At 42.4% G+C, this 15,514-nt stretch overlaps 1 protein-coding gene across 4 annotated transcripts in view; it reads left to right on the top strand.

Annotated features, from left to right (window-relative positions):
* The window catches only part of MYH10 (myosin heavy chain 10), a 129,007-nt gene that overhangs the window by 38,867 nt on the left and 74,626 nt on the right, over nt 1-15,514 (top strand). For all 4 annotated transcript variants that reach the window (XM_073798318.1, XM_033847518.2, XM_033847519.2 and 1 more), the window contains exons 5-6: nt 6,598-6,700; nt 13,270-13,362. In XM_073798318.1, coding sequence (XP_073654419.1) covers nt 6,598-6,700; nt 13,270-13,362 — 196 coding nt within the window. The remainder of the gene's footprint in view (nt 1-6,597; nt 6,701-13,269; nt 13,363-15,514) is intronic.

Here is a 15,514-nt window from a genome sequence, read left to right on the forward strand (position 1 = left end):
AAAGATGTTCCACATCATGTCACCACTACACACCTGCTAGACTGGCCAAAATCTGGAACACTGTCAGCATCGAATGCTGCTGAAGATGTGAAGCAACAGGAACCCTCACTAGCTGCTGGTGGGAATGCAGAATGGCGCAGCCACTTTTGAAGACAGGTTGGCGGTTTCTTACAAAACTAAACGTACTCTTACGATACGATCCAGCAATCAGGCAGCTTGGTATTTTCCCAAAGGATTAAAAACTTATATCCACACCAAAACCTGCACTTGAAAGTTTATAGCAGCTTTGTTCGTAATTGTCAAAACTCGGAAGCAACCAGGATGTCCTTCAGTAGGTAAATGGATAAATAAACTGTGGTACATCCAGACAACGGAGTATTATTCAGTGCTAAAAAGAAATGAGCTATCAAGCTATGAAAAGACATGGAGGAGCCCTAAGTGCACATCACTAAGTGAAAGAAGCCAATCTGAGAAGGCTACATACCGTATGAGTCCAGCTAGATGACATTCTGGAAAAGGCAAAACCATGAAGATAGTAAGCATCAATAGATCGGTGGTTGCCAGGGGAGTGGGGGGCGGAGGGGAGTTGAATAGGCAGAGCACAGAGGATTTTTAGGGAAGTGAAAATATTCTGTGTGATACTGTAATAGTAGATACAAGGCATTATACACTTGTCCAGACCCCACAGAACACCCAGGGTGAACCCTAATGTAAACTATGAACTTAGGGCTCATCCTACGTAAAAAAATGTACCACTCTGGTGACCGATGTTGATCACAGAGGAGGCTGTGTGCGGGGGTGCAGGGGTTACAAGGGAACTCTCTGTACCTTCCTCTCGATCGTGCTGTAAACCTAAAATTGCTCTAAAAAAAATAGTCTTAAAAAAAATAGTGAAGGCAACAAAAAGTGTGTTGTAGTTAGAAAACCATTGTGTTGTTGGATAGGTTTTTTTGTTTTGTTTTTTTTGGGTTTGTCCCAGCTCTACCATGACCCTAGGTCAGACAGTGAGCTTCTCTAGACCTCAGTTTGCTTTTCTAATGACTCTTTGCTTTATGTGTCCTCAAGTCTTAAAACGTGGGGGGTTTTAGATCACTGTGGCTGCGTCTCAGTGATAGCTATATTATGGGGAGCGAGTATGCAAATCAACTTGTAAATAGAAGTCTAAAATGTTCCAGGCAAATGTGGCAGAAAAAGGAACGAACATCTTTGCAAATGTCATCTCCATGGGTCTTTGCAATACCCCGTTATCTCCATTCACATACCACGGCTGACACTAGCTGATTAGTGTTTAGTAGAAGACTTGAACCCAAGTCTGTCTCGATCTTCCTAGTAAGCTGCTTTCTAATAGAACGGAGTTTTGAAACTGTAGGAAGTCACTGAGTAGTGCTATATATATATATGTATATTTATATGTTTATGTAAAATATGTATTTTTCTAATTGAGGTTATCTAAAGCAAGAACTTCAGGCAAAGAGTGTTTTTGAAGCTAGACTGAATTTGCTGTTCCAAATATCCAGAGAGAATAAGAACAAAACCAATTAAGATCTGGGAAAGGAGGGTTCTCTTTGGGGAAATACCCACAGTCCAGAAGGGATTCGGAGAAAGATCTCGGAACTGATCATGCGTTAACCGTCTGCATCAGTGCTTCTCACCACTGTGGTTTTTTATGTTATTGTTTGGATCGCACATTGCTTTGAGAAGCCAGTGAAAGCCACAGATCTCTCTAAAAAACACAAACCCCGTCAGGTTAGAAACTCCTGATCTTTTACATCCTGTATGTGCTGCAACAGACCACAGGGCACCCCACCCAGCAGGCTGCTTGCTCTGTTCTCCCGTTAACCTTGCACTTGTGCCCCAGAGACCAGCAATGAAACAAGCAGTCCTTTACAGTATAGAACTACTGCATTGGTAGATCTTGTCTCGTTGGTGGAAATGAGGTCAGATTCCCTTTGTCTTCTTCACTCTTTGAGGGCTTGGCCTGTTGTTACCTTTGAGGATTCTCCTAATTTTCTTCAAGAGGAGTCTGCTGAGCTTTCTTTGTGGTTCCCTTGACCGTTTACTTTTTTAAAAATATATATTTATTTATTTTTGGCTGTGTTGGGTCTTCGTTGCTGCGCGGGGGCTTTCTCTAGTTGCAGTGAGCAGGCGCTACTCTTCGTTGCGGCGCGCGGGCTTCTCATTGCGGTGGCTTCTCTTGTTGCAGAGCACGGGCTCTAGGTGCGTGGGCTTCGGTCGTTGTGGTGCACGGGCTTAGTTGCTCCGCAGCCTGTGGGATCTTCCTGGACCAGGGATCGAACCCGTGTCCCCTGCATTGGCAGGCGGACTCTTAACCACTGCGCCCCCAGGGGAGCTCTGCCCATTTACTTTTGTTCAAGCTGCTTTATTTCCCCCTTTTCCATCTGGGACAGATGTGCCATTTCCCCTTAAAAAAACTTTTCTAAGAATTATATTCCTTTGATCCTGCCACGTCTTTCATAGTCAAATCAGAGGTTATCACCTTTTTACTTCTGTCAATTTCTTTATCATCACTGTTGACCATTGTCATAGTTGTTACCACTACTGACATTTATGGAGAAACTTCTGGCTGGGTGCCATGCTGTGCTGTTTACATGCATTATCTCAGTCCTTTGAAGTAACCGGATCTCATTTTAAAGGAGTATAAACTGAGGCTCAGAGAGCCCAGTAACTTGCCCAAAGCCCCATAAGCTAGGAAGTGGTAGATGGGATTTGAATCTAAGTAGGTCACCAGGACACCATGGCCCACTTCTTAACCACTTTACTAACACTATAGAGAGTTTAGTAATTCAAATTCCCTCCTATGTGGTGGGTGAACAGCTGAGTGGACAATAATGGGTAATGTTTACTGACTACTAATTATAAGCTTTAGATGGACTGTATCTTTTTCCTTCACAATAACCTTACGTGTCAGAAGCTATTATCCCCATTTTGAGGTGAGAGTATAAAGCTGTCTCCCCTCTTGGGACCTCAACCGTAAGGTATTGGAATACATCTGTCTTTGAAGCAATATTTTCTATTAGCCAGAGGTACCTTAGACCTGAAATATGGAAAATGTAGCAGAGTTCGTAGGTGGTTGTCAAGTACAGCCAAGTAAGTGTGACAGATGGGGGCAAAAAATGCTTCCAGGACACACTGAAGCATGTCCAGTTGAGAGGGGTTAGCTGAGAGACCTCAGAGGCGAACCACGCTGACGGGTACCAATCACAGCTGTTTTCAAGACAAGTCATCCCCAGGCTCTATGAGGCTCATTTCTTAATATAATGAAAAATTATGTTTGAAGCCAACAGCCAACATCATGCTTAGCTTGAAACACTAGGCATTTTGAATAAAGTTAAGAAAAAAACAAAGAAAACCGACATCATAGCTCTTACCAAATGACACATGAATAAAATCCAGATTCTTTCCCATGGCTCCAGGGTACATCACATCCACCCCTTCCCACCTCGGCAGGAGGTACTGCCACTGTCTGTCTTGCTAGTTATTTATCTAAATCCTGCACTCCGGCCACCAGTTAGCGGGCCTCTCACCGCTGTGGCCCCTCCCGTTGCAGAGCAACAGGCTCCCGACACGCAGGCTCAGCGGCCATGGCTCACGGGCCCAGCCGCTCCGCGGCATGTGGGATCTTCCCGGACCGGGGCACGAACCTGCGTCCCCTGCACCGGCAGGCGGACTCCCAACCACTGCGCCACCAGGGAAGCCCTATACCGAGCTTTTTTCTGTTTTGAGGCCTTTGCATTTGTCTTCCCATCCCCCTGGATGCTCTGCCCCAGGCCCTCTCTTGCCTGGTCCTGCTCACCTTTCAGGAGGCTCCTTCCCGCCATGGTATCTCCAGGGAGTTGTCCTTTGCTTTTCTGCCTTTTCCCTTTCAGCCGCCTCCTTGTTCCCTTCGTCGCCTCCCTCACATGTAATTATCCCATTTGTTTTTCTTGTTTACTTTAAGTCTCTGCTGACCTTGAGCTGCACAAGGACCCTGTCCACAGCTCTATCTAGCACTTAAAAGGATGCCTGACACATAGAAGATGATTTGCAAATATGTGTTGAATAAATGAATGAACGAAGATCATTATCTATGTACCAACGGTAGCCAGGTAGAAAATGTAATGGTGGTGAAATTAATAACAGGAACAAAAAATTATCAAATAGAGCTTAGAAATAAATTTGTGTAGGACGTATATTCATTTATTTAACAGATTTCAGCAAGTACCTGCTATGCTAGGCACTGTGACTTAAAAGGTGAATAAGACAAACATGGTCCTTGCCTGTTTTGAACCTAGAGAAATACAGAATTTAACTGAGACAGAGATGAAGCCATCATTTCTCTTAAAAATAGCAGGTGTATTATTTAACTCAAAATTTTGTCTGACTATTTTTATGGGGGTGGCGGGCGGGAGGAGATGAGAGAGGGATATAGCAGAACAAAATTATTTGAAGTTTATCTGAAAAAAATTAACCTCAGAGACTACTTGATTTATTTTTTAAAGACAGTGATGGGTGCTCTGGTTAGTCATACTTCCAAACTACTGCAGTGTGGTACTGGCTTTGGAATAAGTCATAAGTGTAGGGTAAAGATAACATTTCAGATCGCTGGGTAATCAGTGTCTTGGTCAACCATTGATGTTGGGATGTGGACTGAATCATTTGAGGGGAAAATGAGATTCAATCTTGACCTCAGGCCATACGTTTTTTTTCTTTCAAATTACTTAAAGACTTAGTTGTAAAAGGTGAAACCATCAAAGTCTTGGAAGAAAATATAGATGGTTTTAATAATATAGATGATATAGAAATGAAAATATAGATGGATATAATGTTAGTGCAGGAAAGGCCTTTCTAAGCCTGAATAGCAGGCAGAAACCTTAATAGAAGGTTTGGTGGATTGGAGTACCTAAGGGTAGACTTAGATGGCAAAACAAAGAAGGGGACAGTTGTTAATACAACAGTAGATGGTGGTTAATAAGCTTAATATGTAAAATATTCTTAGACACCAGTAAGTGGGTTGTATCTAGAATCATCAAATCTTGGAGCGGGAAAGGGTCTAATCCTATTCCTACCTTTTACCAATGATGATGTCCATTTCCAGAGAAGTTAATTTCCTTACTCAAAGCCATACAACTAAGTGATCAATAGGACCCTTTTGCCCAACACCTCGGTGGTGTTTGGGTGCAGAGAGTTAGGGAGGTAATGCAACCAGGAAACCTAAAGGACTCATGTTGGGGACAGTTCAGATAGTACAATTCCAAGTACAATTTCAAGAAAGGGTCAGAGTTCGAAAAAATAGATTTTTAAGCCTTAAATAAAAGAGGCGTAGAGGATCACTAGTTGGCCGTGTGTATAATAACATTTTTGAGTTCCTGGGGTGTTTTTGTTGTTGATTTTTAGAAAATTAATTTAATTATATATTACAGTTTTTCATTTTAATCCAAATTGAGATTTTATTCGTTGTCCAGGTAGGTTTGCTTTGCCAGGGTCTTGGGGAACCTCAGGTATTTGATCAGAGAGGCCATAATTCAAGGATCACACTGTATGCTAGCAGCTTGCCTGAATTTCAAGCTTAGTACTGAGTAGAAATAAAAAGCAACCTTTGAAATGTGCCAGCCTCGTTTGAAAATAGAAAACATAGGAAGTGATAGCATTTGTCCCAGTTCATAACAAAATTCGTAGTATTCCTTCATTTTCTCTACAAATTACGTCCTGGCTGTGTGTCAACACTGCACAAGGTTACGTGGATTAAAAAGAAACTACACAGGGCTCCCCTGGTGGCGCAGTGGTTGAGAGTCCGCCTGCCGATGCAGGGGACACAGGTTCGTGCCCCAGTCTGGGAAGATCCCACATGCGGCTCCGGCTGTGCCCGTGAGCCATGGCCGCTGAGCCTGCGCGTCCGGAGCCTGTGCTCCTCAACGGGAGAGGCCACCACAGTGAGAGGCCCGCATACCGCAAAAAAAAAAAACAAAAAAAAAGAAACTACACAAACATACAAATCAGCAAACGCATGGGGCCTTTTCCTTACCTCGGGTGAGGCTGGTGATCACTGTGAAGATGTGTGTATGAGGCGTGTACAAGGTGCTGTGTGGGTCTAGGGGAGGGAACCACCGTCAGCCTGGTCTGAGGGATGAGCCAAGAGGGCGTCTAGTGGCCTTGAAGATGCTGTCAGTAATCCGCGGACATCCCAGAGTTCACTCAGCTCCTTCAGATTAAATTGCCTTAACTTAACTGTTCTAGGAATTCTGTTTCCAGTGCTGGATGTGTTTCTGGCGCTGAGGCATTGCTTCACAAACATTCTAATAAACTTCACTTCTCTGGAGGAGCCCCCAATTCCAAGGGAAAAAAAAAAAATCGTTGTGAACATTTTCCTCTGTTCCCTTACCGGCATCTACCAAAACAATATTCGGGTTAATTTATGCCATTTAAAAATAATAATTTTCCAACTATTGGTGATAGTTTTTTTTTCTTCTTCTTCCCTACCTATTCTCTTTTTACTTTCTACTAATTCTTGTTCCAACTCAGTTTAATTTTGTCGATTATAGTTTGGGAATGTGTGTGCTGTGCTTTCCGTAAGGCAGCCTGTGTTAATATTTCTTCCAGGGGTGAATCGGGTGCCGGGAAGACAGAAAATACTAAGAAAGTCATTCAGTACCTTGCTCATGTTGCTTCTTCACACAAAGGACGAAAGGACCATAATATTCCTGTAAGTGTTTGTTCTGCTGTTGTTTTTTCAAACCCTTAGATTTATTCTTCTGTAATTTCAGAAACAAGAATCAGAAAGCAAGCGTCCTCAGTGTGCTGCTGTAATTGACAGGTCCCTCGTCTCCGCCACTCCCCACCCAGCAAGGAGGGAGCTAGGGCATCAGGAAATTGTTAGTAACTAGCGATTCCACCAGGGCAAACTGGAATTACGGTTGTAACTCGAAGCCTAATTTCTTACAAGGCTGTGGTGGGGATTGTTAAACATGGCTGAGCAGTGCTTAGGAAGGCTTCTTCGTTTCCACCAAAAGAAGATCCTCAGATATTTTCAGCGCTTCTTCCTGAACCTACAGAGCTGCCACCCACAGCAGCCCGAGGGGAGGATAGAAATTGGGGGAGAATTGATGATAGAAAAGGGGTGAGAATGTAGACGTCAGTTATCCTTAATCTGTAGATATGAGAAGTAGTAGTTAACACTCCCTGAGAGATGCCAGGCGTACCAGCTTTCACGGTTCTAAACCGCACATTGACTTTGTGCTTTGGATGTGGCTTTACCGCTAGGAAAAGACCCAAACTCGCTAACGTTTGCATTTATCTGTTTGTAACGAGCAGCAGGAATCACCTAAACCAGTGAAACACCAGGCAAGTGCTTTTCTTTATGCTTCTTAAGTCATGAGTGTTTGCACTAATTTCTGTCTTTGGATTGAATCTCTACTGGAAACAAATACCATTAGTTCTGAGCAACATCTCCTATGAACAAAATATTGAGTTTTGAAATTGTGTTGCTTTGAGGCTTATTCTTTCCTGAGAAGCAGCATGCCCTTTTGCTTTACCTTTGTTTTCTAGAGGAATTTTAATATTTATTTACCCTTTCATCATGACATTGAATCATATGTTTAGGAAGCCTGTAAACTTAGGGTTTCACGTGTCAATTACCAGGTGGAATTACTTTAATACTCCCTAAGCAGGTGGAAACCTAACTTTATGCCACACGTTAAAGTTTGAGTTGGGGGCTGCAGCTCGAAAAGTTGCAACTTAAACAATTTCTGATCTGTTAACCTTGTAGGGCCTGGTAAGTGTTTTAACCCCAAAGCCTCGTTGTATTTAATACATAAATTTAGGATTTTCTTTATCCAGGGCAAGTAGCAGAGGAATGTTATTCTCCCTAATTATCAGATGCCCGCCTTTTAGCTCCGCAGAGCATAGCAGTGAACAAGCCATGGACCGGAGCATTTCCTGCTACTTGGCAAGAGAGGGAGGGCGGAGCTGAGCCAGATGCCTTGGATAGAATGGGGCGTCTGTACTTGGACAGCCCATTCCCTCGCACTGGAACGGTTCTGGTGTGTCTTCCACAAGCATAGTGGTGCAAAGCTAGCATAAAGCAAGAAACGATAGTGTTATGAAAACAATCTCTTAACATAAACGATCAGAAACATCTAAAGGAATAGTCCCAGATACTGAGATTTTCAGATATCTTTTTTAGAATTCTTAAGAAATTCTCAGACACTAAAGCTGTACTATACCTATGAAGGCCCAGGATGTCCTTTTGCTTTTAGCTGTAGACCAGACCAGTGATAATGCATTGGGAGGATGAATGAAATAATCATTATCCTGTATGATATTTAAAGGCTTCTTTGCCAGTTAAAGAAGGAATCTCTAGACCAGCAACCAGCTTTTCTTTGTGTTTTAGAGTACATGCTAAATGACCCTTTAATATGTACTTAGATCACTAGCAAAATAGTGTTAAATAGTTAACGTACAGATTTCGTTTTTCCAAATCCTCTGTGGATTACATAAATCATCATTGTTAACATTTTGTTTCGATGTCATCTTAAACTACAGAGCGGATCCCTGTGGTGTGTGAGTAGCATGCCTACCCCTAGATTTTACTTTGGGTCAAATGAACCCCCGTAAGCAGGTATCCTCCAAGAAGGCGAGGCGACAGCTTCTCTGGGCCGTGCTGCACTGTCATTACCGATTTGCATGTCTTGTTGCATGTTCGCACTCTGCGCAGAACCTTCCATGCTGCTTTCCCCAAGGTTATGTTGAAGCTAGTCAAGAAGTAGCTGTGCCATGTTTTTAGAAACATGAGAAGACTGCTGGTTCTCAATTACTTTTTCTTCCCCAGCGCACCTGAGGAATATGAGATACTCCTGAGCATAGGGACTGCTCACACCCTGGGGAGGATTGAGTCGAGAACTTACTTCTCTCCCCACACCCCCTGCCCTTCCCGGGCGCCCGCAGGCATGCCTTCCTCGCCCCATTTTGAGGATGACTACCGTAAAGTAATGGTTGTACTTTGCAAAGGCAGTGTTTCTCTTGGTTTAATATCACTGGTTTCCAAATTTATGTTGAACTTTATTGGCAAAACTCAGATTCCCAGGAACAGTTTGTGTCAGTTGCTAGCATTTTATCACTAAACAGCAGTATAAATTGTAAGAACAAAGTGGAAGGCATTTGTAGGCTCCTGATTTTGTGAGTCTTTGTCTCTTTGCTCATTCTTTTTTTTTAAATAACTCTATTAAGATTTAAATTCCTGTCCCATAAAATTCACTCCTTTAAAGTGTACAGGTCAGTGTTTTTTTTTTTTCCAGTGTATTCCCAGAGTTATGCAATTATCACTACAATCAATTTTAGAACATTTTCATCACCCCCAAAAGAAACCGTATACCTATTAGGAATCACCTTCCATGTTCCCCCAGCCCCTGGAAATCCCTCATCTACTTCCTGTCTCTCTGACTCTGCCTATTCGGGGTATTTTATATGAACGGAATCATATAATATGTGGTTCTCACTGTGCATAATGTTTTCAAGGTTCATCCATGCTGGAGCTTGTGTAAGTGCTGCATTCCTTTCTGTGGCCAAATAATAACCTGTTCTATTAAATTTGTCACGTTCTGTTTATCCCTTCACCAGTTGTTGGCCATTTGGATTGTTTCCACTTTGGCACCAATACGAATGATGCTGCAATATATAAGTTTTCATGTAGCCATACATTTTTAGTTCTCTTGGGTGTATACCTAGGAGTGGAATTGCTGGTAATTTTCTGTTTAACATTTTGAGGAGCTGCCCAACTTTTCCATAGAGGCTGCACCACTTTACATTCCCCGCAGTGTTTGAGGGGGCCAGTTTCTCCATATCCTGGGCAACACTTGTCATTGTCTTTTTATTAAGGCCATCCTAGCAGTGTGAAGTGACCGATTTTTTTATGTTTACCTTATAACTTCATTATAGAAATAGGAACAAATGTAAGAAATAAATTTTCAAAATTAAGGTCACGGTATTTAAGAAGTAAACCATTTACCTCTCAACTTTTACTTACCATAACAAAATGAGTCCCCGTTTGGCTTAATGCCCCGGCCAACAGCAAGTACAGCTCCAGTGCCCATATCCCTCATCGTAGGTCACTGTTACAGACCCTCGATGTCTGGCACAGTGTTCAGGGCCACTCCAAAGCCTGGACGTGGTACGATCTCAGAGCAGGTTTGAGGACGACTAATTTCTTAGACTGGACCATCCCCGGGGAATGACCCCTTCAAGCCAGCCCACCTGCCCACTGACTCCTGAGTCATCCACCTCTAGATGGCAGCTTCCGGATGACTCTTATCTACTGGTCTAAACTGCCTTGAACTAAGACAAAAAGGTGATAGATAGCAGGTAACAAGCACAGAAACTAGAGCCTGCCACTCGAGATGAGAGTCTGGTTCTAAACATGGCGATTGACTGCTGCCGCCAGCTTCCAACCGTACTCTGCGGTCAGTGGGTCGCCTGCAGCTTTGCCCATCAGGCCTACAGGTGCAGCAAGAGTCCAGCCCGAGTCCCCTTGCTGGCTGAACTAGAGTTTTGAAAGAGATGTATGTATATATATAATTTTTTTAACCAATTTAAAACTCATCCTATATCTATCATATAGCAAGTGTATATAATACACTGTGTAATAAACACAAGGGTATAGTTTTCATCACGATTGGTAAACCTTTAAAGCATCATATCATTCTAAATACTTAGAACTTTAAAAATAATTTAAATAGCTAATGCTGATTTCTTTTCCCCACATTCGCAAGTGACATTTCTTATTACTATATAGAATTAGAAAAGGGACATTGCCCATCCGAGTCCCAGCAGAGAGGTTAGCACTTAGTCACTGTCCCGTGATGGTTTGTAAATGGCTTCATAATTTGGTTGAGAGCTGTTAGCCCTGTTTATCTAAATGTGAAATTATTCAAGGCAGAAATGGTCAAATTTTAGTGGTAATTTCTTAAAGATCATTTTTGTGTGTTTTATGATATTAGCTCTGTGTCAAGCTCTTTGTGATTCATTTATGAGTTTTTGAGATCTTTACTTGGTCTCAATGATGTCAAAAATCCATTGGAAGAGAAGTACCACCACATTCCTGTTAATGTTGTGGCCTTCAAAGCAGGGACCCAGGCCTGTGGTTATGACAGTGATTACGAGGACCCTTAACCCAAATCTTACTTCCACCTCTGGCTCACCACCATCCCCTCCCCAAATACTGCTAGAATGTCTTCGGACCGCTGATTACCCATCCATTCAGCAAACGTTCACAGAGCATCATTTTGGCGTGATACTGACTAACCTCGTGTAGGGTATACAGCCGGTGCCTTTAAGGCAAGAGAAGAAAGAATGGAATCAGGATCAGTGGATCACATGCACACACGTGCGTGTACACACACACACACACGCGCATACACACGCAAAGGAGAAAAGAATCTATAAACTTGACCCAGAGTTCTTGAAGCCGTGTCTAGGGAATATTAAAATGAGGTATATAATATTTGTTCTACCTCCAAGTTAGGAAAATATTTTAAAGGTAGATTACTATTGAAAGTATTTTTATTATGATTTGGTAGGATAGTGTGTAATTTTAAGGCATCTGTATTCTGACTCCTTGATGTAACCGTAGGAGTGTCAGGTAAAGGCAGTGCCCCACTTATCAAGTCCGGGTTTTTCTGACAGTTTCTACGCCCCGATCACACAGATTGAGTGAGGTTAAGGGATTCTAGAGCCCAAATCGTCACTGCGGTGCCAGCGCACCGAGAGCTTTGCAAGATGCTGGCACAGGCGCAGTGATGGCCGTGGCCGCTAACCTCCAGGGGAGGCTGTGCTTCTGCGTCACAGCACAACGGCTGCTGTTCGTAGTGATGACTGTCAGCCATTAACGTTGGTTCAGGACACCATGTTTAAGAAACTCTGATAGCATGTAGCGTTTAGAAAATTTACATCAGAAGTAGTCTGGTGTCTTGAAGTCCATAAACGGGAAGATCCCCCATACAGGGAGCATATTATCTAAAGCCAGGAATGTGAGTTGATGCCACGTCGTGACATTCACATGGCAGGACTGGTTCCTGCCTGGTTTCAGTTGAACACAATAGTAGACTATAGATAAAACCTGGGAAAATAATGCAGACAATGGGACAGTCCACATAAATGCTCCAGAGTAGACGTGTAACACTGCAGCGCCTCGCTGTGTCACGTGCTTCAGGAACATTTCCTGCCCTTTCAGTGGAGTGAACCACACCTGGGTCAGATGCCGAGACTGCATGTGTGGCATAGGTCTGTTCCCGATTTTGGAGTCGATGGTAGTGTAATACGTCACAGGGCAGGTGGCCATTAATTTTAAAATCTTACGTGAGCTTCCTTGTACTCTGTTTTTGCTTAGAGAATCACAGTAGCTAGCAGTTTTTATCCTTTCTTGAGGTCTAGTATACTGTGGGTATTTTAAAATACAGGGGTAAGATTTGTGTTTGGAAAGAGCAGATTTATTTAAGTCCTACAGTGTAATTCTGAAATTACATTCCAGGGATACAGAAATGCCTCATGCTTCCCCATACAGCCTTCTGTTGTGTTTCATGATTAAAGCATATATATACTTAACGTATTTTGTTTGTAAAATCTGTTTTATAGCTTAATTTGCATATAAGTAATGACCATTATACCAAATACAGTATACTTAGCTTTTTAAATATGTGCAAGAATTCAGTAGCATCGCCATCTTTGTCGTCTCTGAAACCGGAGATGAGGACATTGCCCTGTCTACATCATTAAGATGTTATGTGAAACCCTTGGAAAAATGGCAAGTCTTATTACCAGTACAGTGGAAATTATTAGAATTTGCTGCCTTAAATCTTTGGAACGAGGCAAAGTAGAAATAAGCAGGAGTATAAGTATTAATATGTCCTTAATTGAAGTATCATGCTAAATTTCATTTCATGAAAACCAGCTGGCTTTATTTTAAAAATTCTCCACTTAATTTATGTGCCCCGTCCTTAAATTTACCATCACTGTGCAATGTGACATTTTCTTCTCCTTGTGAGCACATGATAGATGCTATTTTTTTCCTTTAGCAGAGCCCATAAGACCAAGGTAAGAAGCCAACAACAAAGTTTGCTGGATGGCAAATAAAATGAAAATACTGAGCAAAAGAGGCAGTGTTTGGTTTTGCTTTGTTTTTTTTTTTCCCTGAGGACTGGAGTAGACATGTTAGATTAACATATATTTGCTTTTATTTGTGTGTGTGTGTGTGTGTGTGTGTGTGTGTGTAATGTCTTTTAGGGGGAACTTGAACGGCAGCTTTTGCAAGCAAATCCAATCCTGGAATCATTTGGAAACGCAAAGACTGTGAAAAATGATAACTCATCTCGTTTTGTAAGTTTAAAAGCACCAGAAACTTTTCATTCCTCAGACTTCTAGTTGAATGTCTACCATGATTAAGCAAATCAAGTACTTTCCTTCCTAACAGATGTAGTACGGAACAGGGCTGTCCAACAGAAATACAATGCAAGTCACGTGTAATTAACATTTTCCTAGTAGTCACATTTTAAAAAGCAAAACAAATGGGAAAGTAATTTTAATCATATGTTTATTATAGATAGTTATGTATTATTCTGTGGATGTATAATTATATAACCTCTCTGAACTTACTTCTTCGTGTTTGATTGGGGATGATATGTAATTATGAGGTTGGCGTGGAGATTAAATGAGATGCGTGCTGAATACTTAACACAGAACCAGGCACAGTGAACACTCAACAAGCGAAGTTGGAATTGGATGTGGTAAATTGTTCTTTTCGTACATTACCATTTCTATGGGATGTGGACCTCAGAATAATTTGTCCCTCACATTTTGTTTCCTCAAAAATTTCCTCTCAGCCGTTCGACTCCCTTAATTCGCTGAAAACTTTACTTTCTTCCTCAGCCCCACCGGCTTGCACGCCTAGTCTGGGGACGTTATCCTGAGTGACAGCCGGCTCAGTGTGACTTACGGAACACGGCCCTCCCCTTTCCAGCTGCTTAGAGTCGACACTTTAATAGCAAATCATTCAACTTCTGTTATTTCTACTTAAGTAATTCGAGTTAATTCTATGTTTTTCCTCCCTTCTCTGATATTAGACGTCTTGGTTAAAGTTAAGAAGGCCAGAATCAGAGACTTCAATTCTAACAATCCCTTGATGGGCAGTTTCTGGAAATCGGGTTCACTGTGACATTCTTTACTCTGGGTCCGCACGTTAATCTCCTGACGATGTGGTTTCTGTGATTAGGAGATGCCACCAGACCACAGAGGACCCAGGAAATACAAAGGTAGCTAGATAACCCTCTGTATGCCTTTGCCCGGGCCGCCAAAACAGAGCACCACAGACTGGGTGGCTTAAACAATAGACATGTATTTTCTCACAGTTGGAGGAAGTCTGGGATCAAGGTGTTGGCAGGGTTGGTTTCTTCCAAGGCCTCTCTCCTTGGCTTGTGGACGGCCGTCTCCTGTGAATTCACGTGCTCTTCCCTCCGCATGTGTCTGTGTCCGTTCTTCTCTCATAAGACCCCAGTCATATTGGATCCGGCCCACCCTAGTGACCTCATTTTAGCTTAATTACATCTGTGAAGACCCTTTCTTTAAACACAGTCATGCTCTGAGCTACTAGAGGTTAGAACTTCAACATATGGATTTGTGGGTGGGGGACGATTCAGCCCGTAACACCCTCAGAGGTAGTTTAAGTGCAAGAGACTTTAGCCAAGTTATGTAAGAAGTATGGGACTGTTTGCTTGGAATATTGTTTATTCCCAGTAAGATAAAATCTGAAGATTTGCTTAATCCAAGTTCATTTAGTAATTATTCTAGCTTTTTCTGTACAAAGTGGGATAACAAATGTGCCCGTGTCAGTAGGAAGCATGGCTGTGACTTTTGGCTCTGGGGAAACGGAGCTGCTTTGTGAGTTTCTATCATTCTGTGGACCGTCAGCCCTGAGCTGGAGCCACAATTAGATCTGGAATTCTTCCTCCTGAAAGCCCTGTGTTTAGTGGCTGTGTCCTGGGACGGGAGGCACAGTGAGCTACCAGCTTTGGTATGTGAATCTCCGTGAAGATTTTCAAGGACTTCTTAGTGGAACATGTTTTCTTTTACCACATAAATCAAGTTACCAGTCTATTCTGATTTCTAGCCCACCCCCCCCAAACCACACTCAAATTCAAGAAAAACACTTTTGTACCCATTTGTCTCATTTTTGCCTAGAAAAGATAAATTGCTACTAAGCAGTCCTGTGTGTCCTTTGGTAAAGAATGTAGTGATTCTGTTACTAAGTGGGAAAGATTCATCTGCTGAGGTTTTTGTGTTTGGGACAGATAGACGTGTTGCTATGTAACAAATTCCCCGAAGACCTAGTGACGTAAAACGTTTATCGTCTCAGCGTTTCTGAGTGCTGGTTCTGGCCCGTGGTCTCCCATGAGGTCGTCATTACTGTGTGATTGGCTAGCCGAGGCATCTGAACGCCTGCTGAGGCTGGAGGAGCTTCCCAGCTTACTTGGGT

This window comes from Tursiops truncatus, chromosome 20 (assembly GCF_011762595.2).
Source record: "Tursiops truncatus isolate mTurTru1 chromosome 20, mTurTru1.mat.Y, whole genome shotgun sequence".
Taxonomy (NCBI): domain Eukaryota; kingdom Metazoa; phylum Chordata; class Mammalia; order Artiodactyla; family Delphinidae; genus Tursiops; species Tursiops truncatus.